This window comes from Pezoporus wallicus, unplaced genomic scaffold (genome assembly GCF_028554395.1).
Source record: "Pezoporus wallicus isolate ANWC-B61680 ecotype Strahan unplaced genomic scaffold, APGP_CSIRO_Pwel_v1 contig_8791, whole genome shotgun sequence".
Taxonomy (NCBI): domain Eukaryota; kingdom Metazoa; phylum Chordata; class Aves; order Psittaciformes; family Psittacidae; genus Pezoporus; species Pezoporus wallicus.
In genome coordinates this window covers 495,441-506,724 of record NW_026635603.1, presented here as the reverse complement: position 1 = coordinate 506,724, position 11,284 = coordinate 495,441, and the positions used below count along the sequence as shown (strand labels likewise).

Here is an 11,284-nt window from a genome sequence, read left to right as displayed (position 1 = left end):
AAAGAAAGGGGGGAAAAAACTCCGAGAGGGAGAGGAGCGAGGGAGCAGGGCTTTACCACTATATTATGTGGGATCTTGCTGCGGAGGGGGGTGGGGGGGAAGCAGGGAGATCCCAAACCGGCGGCCGAGGGGGGTGGGGGTGGGAGAGCCGCGGCCGCTGCGAGCGCTGCAGATAGGAGACAAAAGAGGCACGAAGTTACTCTCGCAACTTGGACTTACAAAAAGGAGGCGGCGGGGTGGAAAAGGCGCCCGCGCTCGGGATCCCGACACTTTTCTTTCGTTTTTTCTTCGCTCTTCGCCTTTTTTTTTTTTTACCCCGGCTCCCGCGACCGCTCCGGACCCGGAGCCGCCGATGGCCGCGGCCCCCCGCGCTCGGCCGTGACGCCCGACCGGGCCCCGCCGGGCGCCGCCGCCCCGGGGCCGGCCCCGTATGCCGGGCGCTGCCCGCCGCCCAGCGCCGCTTCCCTCTATGCGGCCATAGGGTGCACGGCGGGGCAGGGCTCACCATGTCGATGCTCCCGACTTTTGGCTTCACCCAAGAACAAGTGGCCTGCGTCTGCGAGGTGCTCCAGCAAGGCGGCAACATCGAGCGGCTGGGGCGGTTCCTCTGGTCCCTCCCTGCCTGCGAGCACCTCCACAAGAACGAGAGCGTCCTGAAGGCCAAGGCGGTGGTGGCCTTCCATCGGGGCAACTTCCGCGAGCTCTACAAGATCCTGGAGAGCCACCAGTTCTCGGCGCACAACCACCCCAAGCTGCAGCAGCTCTGGCTGAAGGCGCACTACATCGAGGCGGAGAAGCTGCGGGGGCGACCCCTAGGGGCTGTGGGCAAGTACCGGGTGCGCCGCAAGTTCCCGCTGCCCCGCTCCATCTGGGACGGCGAGGAGACCAGCTACTGCTTCAAGGAGAAGAGCCGCAGCGTCCTCCGAGAGTGGTACGCCCACAACCCCTACCCGTCCCCCCGTGAGAAGCGGGAGCTGGCCGAGGCCACCGGCCTCACCACCACCCAGGTCAGCAACTGGTTCAAGAACCGCCGGCAGCGGGACCGCGCCGCCGAGGCCAAGGAAAGGTAGGGCTTCCCCGCATCCCACGGCTTCTCCAGCTTCCCCGGCTCCCCGGCCCTGCCGCTCGCCCCACTCCTGCCGCTCTGCCCCGTTCCCGGATGGGCCTGGGCTCTCCGCGGCAAGGTGGGAGCTCGGCGACGGCGGCTGTCCGTCAAAAGCAGCTCCAGGAGACGCTCTCGGGATCCCTTCCCCTCCAAGATCCCACTCCCCGGCGACCCTGGGGCAGCCGCTTCCGCCGGGGGTCCTTCTCAGGGCCGGCGGCGACCCCCGGTTAAGCAACGCGGCCTCCTCCTCCCGCCGCTTCCAGGCGTCGGAGTTCGGGTTGCCGGTGCGTGTCCGCGGTCCGGCGGCGGGGCCCCGGGCTGAGGGTGCCGTGCCCCGCACAGCTCGGAACGTGTCCTTGAGGGTTTCCCCGGTGAAAAGAGGGAAAACCGGGGAGAGCAACCGGGAACGAGCTGATCTGAACGCTGTCAGCAAAAATCGCCTCTAATGGTGGGTCCCAGCGTGAGGAGGGAGACCTGGACAGGGACTGGCCGGAGCAACCTCTTACGGCGCTCGTTAAATTGTGGTTCCTATTCGCTACCCGGCAAGGTGCCCCGAATTCATGTTAATAGAAGTATATTCTTAGACCGAAGGTGATTCTGAAACTGGGTTGGGTTTTTTTCGTTAAATGGAGTGAAAGCACTATTAATTGCCGGGCAGGGTTTAATGCCTGCGTCTTTGGCGTTCGGGATGACTTTTCCTTCAGCAGTCCCTGTGCCTTAGGAAAACGGTTCGAAGAAGGAAAAAGCGTCCTCTAGCTTCACAGCGGCTCCTCGCTTAGGTCTTCGAATTGCCCGGTCCATACGGAACTTATCGTATGACCTGCGCGGTTAATTGATGGATTAGGAATCTCCCGGAGATCCGTGCCTCCAAGGGCACTTCTCTTTTTGTTTCTGCCTCATGTGGTTCGGGAAGGGCTGCGCAGCTGTGCAGCCCGCCAGGCTCGGGCTCCGCACGGATTTGATCCATACATTTCCCCAAACGGTGCTAGAGCTTTAATTTTCCTTCCAGTCCTTACGACTGTTTTTACGAGATGTAAAAGGCTCTTTTTATTGCTGATAGCAGGGACTCACCTTCAGATATCCAAAGGAAATGAAGGTTACACTTATTCCATCTTTTTTTTTGGGGGGGGGGGGGGGAATCAAATTTTACAGGTCTCCAGAGACAGATAAGATTTTTGACATTGAAAAATACACTCAATATTACACTCCAGGCGTTGGAAAACAGACCTTTCATGGGATTGCCATTCATTCAAGCAAACTTGTTCAAACAGAGCTTTCTTGTCTGTTTTTATTCTTTCGGCACCAAGTATCTCCAGCCACATCCTGCAGCCCTTGAGGAAAAACCGTCAGCACAATGGCTTCGCTTCTCTCGACCAAACTCTTCAGGATAGGGCCCTTCTACCAGATAGCGTCGTTCGTAGGTTCCCCAGAAACTTTGTTGAAAAGAGGACTTGCAATGCCGTATTTCAGACAGGGCTGTGTTTCAAGGATTTCTACCAGCGCTATGTCTAAAAACCGCCTTAACCTTGGCAAGACGGCCGCCAGCAACCCCTCTTGCTCCTTTCAGTTTAAAAATAATACATATATTATATATGTATACATATATGTGTCTAGAAGTGGCTTGGCCAGCCTCCAGCGATTTCTCGGTATTTACCGGTGGTGAATATGTGAATACCGCCCTACCTTCCCGAGCCGGCCCCTGTCGACAGTGGCACCGGTGGTGCCGGTTTCTTTCTCTGCGGCTCCGGGGAGCGGCCGCCTGCGATGGGCAGAGGGATGGCGGCGGGCGAGCGGAGCCTTCCCCGAGAGGGCCGGGTAAACAAGCGAGTTACGTCTCCTTCCTTGCCTTATCTTCCATATTGGGCTATGTTTTGAGCTTTAAGCTCGAGGCGAGGGAAGGAGAAATGGTCCGGTTACTTAAGCAAAAGCCTTTCCCTCCCGGTGCGTGCCGGGGAGGGCGGGCTGCTGAGCAGAGGGATCCTGCTGCAACCCGCCGTGCTTCAGCCTTCCCAGGACCTTCTCTTCAGCTCCAAGAGCACTTTTAAAAAGTCTATTTCATTTTTTTATGTCTTCTCTTCCTCCCCTTTCCCTCCTCACGCTGTGCAAACGCTTTGGACGCAGAAAATGACGTTTTGGCAAAGTGACACTTTCCGCTGGGCTAGTGGGAGACACTGTTTACAAGCTCGGCAGACCTTAGACCTCTGCGCCAGATGGAGGCCTTGGAGGTTTGCAGAGTTTGTAAACCTCCCGTTCCTGCATTCCCCGCCGCTCGCCGCCCCCGGGAGCCCAACTCCCCTCTGCCCTGCTCCCGCTCCCGGGAGCGGCGGCCACACGGTGATTTCCCTCCCTCTTTTGTGTTTCCTATAGGGAAAACAACGAGAATTCCAACTCCAACAGCCACAACCCGCTCTCGGCGTCAATGAACGGCAATAAGACAGTTTTGGGGAGTTCGGAGGACGAGAAGACGCCGTCAGGGACCCCGGATCACACCTCCTCCAGCCCCGCGCTGCTGCTCAGCTCCAACCCCGGGCTGCAGCCCCTGCACAGCCTCGGCCACCCGCAGGGCCCCAGCGCCATCCCCGTGCCCAGCGCCGACCCTATGCACCACCACAGCTTGCAGGACTCCATCCTCAATCCAATGTCATCTAACCTGGTCGATCTGGGCTCTTAAAACCGTGTACACGCTCCCTCCTTCGCACCAGCCCGCCTTTTTCCTTTCCTTTTTTTCCTTTTTTTTTTTTTTTCCCCCTTTTATCAGAGACTTTGAAAGCGATGACAAACTCCTTAGTGGATGTGTTGTGCCCTTTGGCAGCAGACTGGCTGCGGGTTTGGAAGGAAGGTATGAGACCCGGCTGTGGGCAGTGATGTTGTGAAAAGCCTTAAGGGTTGCTTAAAAGATGGTCTCAGGAGTGTAGGACAGGAGCTGTGATTTTTCACGGCAGGCTGTAAGGCGGTTCGGTACAGCAGCTCTTTCCAGCCTTAACTTCACGAATCTCTCTCGGTGGTGTCACTCGATAGGGCTGGTCTGTGTGGGAAGAGGCACATTGGTAACTTTTATTTGTACTTTTTCGGGGGGTGGGGAGGAAAGGGAAGCCCAAGGCCGCTGTTGCCATGCCTGTTTGGAAGTTACACATCGCTCCCATTATCCTATTGTAGCTATGTATCCGTGGCAGGTGTACGATGTACAATTTCAAGTAAGAATACAAAAGTTGTAGTCAAGTTATAGCAGCAACACGCGCTCTAGGCAGACTCTGTAACCTTCTTGTAGCTGATGCTATGCAGAGAGACGGCTTCTTTGGCCTCGTCCCTGTGGTGCTTTCGCCATTTGCTGGGTGGGAAAGGAAGTGATGGCCCGGCTCCGGCCCCAGAGGAAGGCAGGGGATGATTCTCCCCTCGGTGTGCAACGACGGCAGGAGCAGGCTTTACAAAAGAAGAGGAATTGCTGCTCAAGTTTAGACCTAAACGACAGTATCAACCGCAAGTCACTCACCTTAGTTTTGTTTATTGTTTATATTATGTGAATACATTCTTTGGAAAATATTTCTGCTTTTATTTTATAATAAAATTTAGAAATCTAACCCGGCGTCCGGTTGCTTCACTCACCCGCTGGGTGGTTTTGGATGCCAGGTAGCCGGGGCTGACAGTGCTCGGCCGGGAGAGGCGGTGGACACACGAGCGATTTTGGGGCCCCCCCTTCCCGGGGAGTCAGACTGTGCCTTGCATCCCTGCTCGGTTTGGAGTGTCCCGCCGAGCAAGGGCCGGGCACGTCGGACTGCCCGGGCCGGAGAGTGGTGTGCACTGGAGAGGGGAGGCAAAGGGACGGGGAAGGACGGGTGCTGCGGACCCTGGGGCGAGGGGAGAGGTCGCCCACCCGTTCCCCCAAGGACACGGTGGGGCAGGCTGCGGGTTTTCCGGCCCCGGCAGAAAGCCGGCCAGCTGCCTGTCTTTGCACAGTGACGGCCACCAGAGCCGGGTCCAGGTCCTGCATGACTGGGCTGTAACTGCCCTCCCAGCACCTGTGGGAGGGATGCCGGGAATGGGGTTTCTCTATTCCTATCCTTTTTCTTCCTTTTTTTTTCCTTTTCTGGTGGCAAAAGTGATAGGCAAGTTACTTGCACGTTTGCTTAATGAAAAGAGCTCAGGGTGATTCCACTGCGGCTTACACCCTCCCCACCAATTCTTTACCCCAAGCCGAATGTGATAAATCATCTGTTTAAAAGGCTGTACAGAGCTTGCAAGAGGGTTTATACTCTCTCTCTTCCCTCTTTTTTTTTTTTTTTTTTTAATTCCCTAAAATGAAAATCTTGTGAAAAATAAACCGAGAAAACGATATGGCTTCAAGCGGGATAGAAATATGTGTAGATCAGCAAAGATCGTGTCCAGGTTTCAGACGCTGGCTGAAATTTCAATCAGAGGGAGTTTTGTGCGGGCAATGTCCTAATTTGATATAATCTGGGGCTGGATTAGCGCCTCGGCGCGTTTGTGGGTGTCTGGTAAAAGCACTTTTCTCTGAGGCCCCGTTAAAGTCTATGGAAGGGAAGGTACGGATGTTGGTAACGGGAAGGATCGGCCTCGGAAAGAGAGCTCTCTCTTACTCATGGTTACAAATCCAGTGTTTCAGAGGAGACAATGTGGTATATTTAGGCTCATGTTCCTCCTGTTTCTGTTCTTTGGGGAGATTTTTCGCCAGCGGAGATGATGTGGCTGCCGCCTGTGCTGTGGGAGCGTAGCAGTGTGGTCCTGCGTGCATTAGGGTCTAAATGGCAGATCCTGTTATTTCCGTTGAGGGGCATCTAATAATTTCAGCTATGAATTTTAATCCTTTGAAAATAAACATTTCACAAATAGAGGAACCGCTGCTTCCTAGGGATACAGACAATCCCAGCCCCCTGTAAAATAACATGCAGTGGTGCAATATAGCAAAGAATGAATTAATTGGCTAGTTAATACTTTTGTACTTTTAGAGACAGAAGTAAGTTTGGGAAGGAAAACAGAATGACTGGGTTAATAAAACATGGCCTCGAAACCGAAGTAAAGCCTTAAGGCTTTGCCCGCTGGAGAGAGAAAAAAAAATATTAAAGAGTAAAGCCAAGATGGGGAACATTTAAAGAGGCAGTAAGAAAACAGGATGGGGTTTACGTGGTTCATAAAAGGTCATATTGCACAGAAGAGGCAGAATTCGATCGGGGAAAGTAAATGAAGGGCTGACAGAGTGAGAAAGGCCTTTTGAAAACGAGGGGCAGTGATAACTCCCGTAAATTGCAGCGAGGATCACTCATACACGGAGAGAGGAAGGGAAGGCGAGTCGCTGAAGTCAATTAAGTAAGAAAAAACCTAAATCTGCAGGTTGATTTAGCATTAAGGGAGCACACACACAGCTTAAAGCCCAGATGATGGGACGTGTGTAATGCAACCTGAAAACCCGTACATGTTACGACTCATTTTATCAGACCGTACTTGCCTTAGTAATGATGTTTGGTAAATTAGCCCAAATCCCCCCGATTTTCCACGCACAGAAAAAGTTCCCGATACAGGAATATGCCGAAACTGACGTGACTAATCCTTGGTTTTAAACAGATTAGTTATGATTCACTAGCATTACGTTACATAGGGCATATCTTGTCTCATGGATGGTTGTTTACGGGACATAAATAAAAAGACGGTGGGGATCCGGCAGGCTTTATCCCTGGAAGTCCCCCTGGCTATCCCCGAGCTGAGGCCGGGATGTGGCGGACAAAGCCCACAGCTGAGCCCCTGTAGCGTAGGCTCACTCTCGTATACCCACACACACATATACATATATACATAGAAATCTATATTTACATTTGACCTCAAAATAAAACCTCCCAAAATTACATAATGAATGCAGTATTTATGGACCTCAGAACCGTAACTGGAGTAATTCCTTCGTATAGCAGGGGACTGAATATTCACATGTACTACAGCTGGGGAGCCCTGTGCTTTATTGTATGTTACCTGTCCTGGCGCCCTGCTGAAAAGCGTTATGCGAGAAATTGCACACGAGACAGAAATCACTGTTGGCTGTCCTGCCAGGGCACAGCTCGTCCTCCTGCCATGGACAACAGTGACGAACGAGAGGGGGGAGCATCCCGACAGGCTGCTGAAGATACGGCACTAACCCCGAAGGGACATCTGTTGCTTTACTGGGGACAGGCAGCGAGGTTTTTGGCATCAGAGCCTTTCACATAAGAAGGGGGGTATATGCTTGAGCTTGCTGGTTAAATGCCTTCCCTCTGCAAGCCCTTTGGGGTAAGAAGGACCCTTTAGGAAACAGTGGTATCCCATCTACAAGACTGCATGGCTGCGTTTTACTTTGGATGATACAAGCTATTTTGCAGATATTCAAAACTATCTAGGTGAGAGAAGCCGCCTACCCGACATATGTCTTGTGAGCTACCCCAGAGAAAGCTGCATTCCCTCTTTCCACCTTCTTGCTCAGTAGTCTGGGCCTAACTGAAGCCTCGATGTGTGTTTGAGGGGGGCTGCTCCAGCCCCGGAATGAAGAGCCTTGGAAGTGCCCCTGCCTGCCCAGCGATGTTTGCGTAAGGCGCTCAGGCTCCTGTTACCAGACCCGGAAACAAAATATATTACCTTCTTTAGGAGAAACAAATGCAGCCCGGTATGAGCAGGCTCTTGTTTTGAACAAACCCTCACTTGAGCATGACAAATAATGTAAGGGAATGGCGATGAAAACACTGGCCACTGGCCCTTACTGCAGAGCTCTTTAACTTCCTCTGCTTAGTGAATCAAAACGCTGCGGCTCACACAGCCAAGAAAAACATACTGAAAGGAACTTTCAGTGCTTCAGCACACAAGGAAAAGGTGAGGGGTTTGTCTGAAGGAAAGTAGCTCTGGGGTTTGGAAAAATACATACTTAGGAGCTGGCCTGCCTGATCAGCTTCTTCCCATTCTGCTGCTGGGAGTGGGGCTCGAAGCTTCCCCTCCTGGCATCGGGAAGGAGGTCCATCTCCTTCCCACTTATATGAACGGGAGCTGGGGTTGGTTGTTGGGTTAGGGTGGGTTTGTTCCCCCCTCCCTTGCTCCTCGCACTTCGGGTAAGAACGCTGAGTCTCCAACTCTAAATATCACATTCGCCTTTCTCCAGCGTCCCGGTGCTCCTCAGAGCAGGTCCCTCTCCTCGCCTCGGGGCACCGAGAGGCGGCCGTGCTTGCTGCTGGGCGGCAGAGCGATGAGCTACTCCTGCCTTCAGCCAGACCCGCGTCTTACAGACATAAAAGAAGGGATAAAAAGAAAAAGGAAATAGTCATTAGGGGGAAAACCCCCATCAGACACACGGAAAGAGATTGTGACCTCACCAAGGGTCTGGGATGCAGAGGGAAACAGGTTTAGCGGGAGCTAAGGTGAGCAGGCAGGTAACATGTTACATCAGCAATCAGTGCTGCTTGACCGAAAGGGGGGTGGGGAAAGAAGAAATCACTTGGAAAGACGAAAATCGCACATGTGCTTCTGATGACCCCATTAGATGCGAAGTCCTCCAGGAAATACATATTTGAAACAGCCAGGAAAAACAAACATGCCTTTTATAGACTTGCCTGTCCCACCATGAAAAATGCAAACCTCGGTATGGTGCTTGTGTATCTAGAGGGTGGGAGGGAGGGAGGAAGGGGGAATAGATTTTGTGAAGAACCGATGAAAGCTACCTTCATCAGGAATATTCATTTTCGCTGCCTTGCTCTCCAAAAATAGGCTGCAGCGTGAAAAAGAAACAAAAAACAAGCCAGTAGTTAAAACTACGGACATCTGAGTCTGAAAAGTGACTGTCAGGAGCTCGTCTGGGTGTCAACACAGGCGAGACGGGCCGGCAGCAGTGAGGAAGTTAAAACCGGAGGGGTGAAAAGTTAAAAAGCGGGACTTTATAAAGGCAACAGTTTGCTGCAAAGTCCCCAGGATCACACTGGAAGAGTGATTCCCGGTCGTGCAGGAGCTTGGGTCAGCGCAGAGACACCCCAACACCACCGTTCCGAAGCTCGGGTGTGGTTGCAGTTGGTTGCGCTGAGGGTTGGGGAGCGAGCAGAGCCTCGACCCGAGAGCACTTCAACAGCAAAGGCAACAGCGCTCCTCCTCTCCCCTCGCTCGGCCACCCTGCCCGGGGGCCCGCACACTGACCCCGCTGCCGGCAGCGCGGGCAGGCTCTGGCGGACACTCGATCCCCTATGCAGTGAGCGGGGGGGCAGGTCCTCGCCCGCCGCCCGCACCTGCTGTCCCCGCTGCGGGGCCCGGCTTTCTGCCGGTGTTCCGGAAGCCCCGCCGGCAGGTGCCCCGGGGGTTGCGGCCTCCGCGGGGACAAGGAGACGGCGATGGTGCGTGGCCAGTTACCCATCGGTGAGGGATCTCCCCCTTCACGCCTCAGGGTGCTGCCGGGGGAGGGCAGGTAACTTCGAACACACTTGGATCGGCGGAGTGCGTTTAATCGAAATAGGATAAAGATCATTCTCCTGTTGTCGCCAGAGAGCTGCGCCGTGGGGAAAAGCAGTACCAAAGTCTAAGTTAGCGGCATCCCCGAGGGAGGCCCGATCTGATCACCGATCAGGGAGCCCTCTTTATACCTCGGCGCTGTGAAACGAAGCGGTCGCTGGCTTCTGCCACAGGGGCTGCCGAGGCCGCCCCGTCGCGGGGAACCGGCTGTTCCCCACCGACAGGGCACCCAGGGCAGGCGGGCGCTCCGCTCTTCGCAGCTCGCTCCGTCCAACCCTCTCTGCTGTCCTTGCTGAGACGGAGGAGCGGGTTAGGCGGGCGGCAGGCGCGGAGGGCAGGGGGCTGCTGGAGCGGGAGGACGGGATTCCCAGGCTTCTGCGGGGCCAGGGACCAGTGAGTTTCTCTCCATGCCATGAGATATTCGGTTACACATGAGCCCAGCAGCTGCTCGGGGCGAGGATCCAGACCCGCAGCACTACGCACCGCACAGCGAGTGAGGCCACTGCGAAGGGAGGGGGCATTTAAAACTAGAGAAACAGCTCGGGACATCTCTCTTAAGAGCGTGTCGAGCGCGCACACAACAAAAACATCAACTGGAAAGTCAGGAAACCTCCCTGAATCAAACGGGACCAGAGGCTGGGCAATGAGGCTTTGGCAGCCCTGACCGGCCCGCAGAGCAGGACGACGGGGCCCCACGGGTGGCCGTGGACAGAGTGGCATGGGGGTACGCTCCGTCCCTGCGCAGCTCACCTCGCTGCCTTCCCCAGTTAAAAAGGCCGGAGGAGTACGATCCCACCTCACCAGCGATTCTAGCAGAAACCAAAGCGGTTAGAGGCGAGAGGCGATGCCGACACCGGGCTCTCCTACTGCGGGTACCGCTCTCCATCTCCCCGAGTGTAACCAGTAAATATCACCTCATTCTCCTCCGTAGGTGCGGCAGACCCCCGACGGTGCCGCGGCTCCGGTGGAGGAAAAGCCTCAGATCCCTTTCACTTTAGGAGGGACATTATTTCTTTTCTCGGGCGAGCCGGCATAGTGAAATGACGGAGTTTCCCACCTAAACGTTATTACTTTGAGATCTGATGATTATTTCTGCCTATCTCCGAGATACCGTCCCTGCGGGGGATCTCCGGAGGTGGAGGGCAGCTAGTCATTCTCCATAATTACTCTAAATCGGGCATATTTATTGCTTCTCCCAGTGCCGGGCGACGGCAAATAAAGCCACCTTGTCCATACTCACCCGGGCACTGCAGCCGTGAAACAAACCCCAGACCCTGGCAAGGGAAGGACCGGCCATTGCACTGCCCATCCCCACGGGGACCCCACAAGGGCGGCTGGCACCCCACGGAAAGCCTGGCTCCCTAAACCTTTCCCCTCCGGGAAAGGACTGCGCAGGCTCCCTCTTGCCTCCGCATCGTCCCGCAGGGGCAGACATCGAGGTGCACGGAGGGGAGCGGTGTCCGGAGGACGCAGGGTCTCCAGACTGCCTCTCCTCCCCTCACCTTCCTTCGAGACCACAGAACGCCCCCCGAGAGGGCACTGAGGGCGGAACTCGGCCTCCGGCTCTCCCTTCCCGGTCTCGCTGGAGCCCCGAAAAAGGCGGAGAGGAGTTGCGGTGTTAGAGAAGGTTTAAGCCTGCCGCCTACCCGCTCGGTTGGCAGGCGTTGGCATTTCGATGGTATCTCGCTTTTGGAGGCACTTTATGGCTGGGGGAAATCTAAT

At 54.9% G+C, this 11,284-nt stretch overlaps 1 protein-coding gene across 1 annotated transcript; it reads left to right on the top strand.

The window, feature by feature from the left end:
• The first annotated feature begins 333 nt into the window (after positions 1-333).
• SIX2 (SIX homeobox 2) lies at positions 334-4,683 on the top strand. The gene is made up of 2 exons (XM_057396970.1): positions 334-1,066; positions 3,473-4,683. The coding sequence occupies exons 1-2, from the start codon at positions 507-509 to the stop codon at positions 3,774-3,776; spliced, it is 864 nt and encodes a 287-aa protein (XP_057252953.1). The 5' UTR covers positions 334-506; the 3' UTR covers positions 3,777-4,683.
• Positions 4,684-11,284: the final 6,601 nt, after the last annotated feature.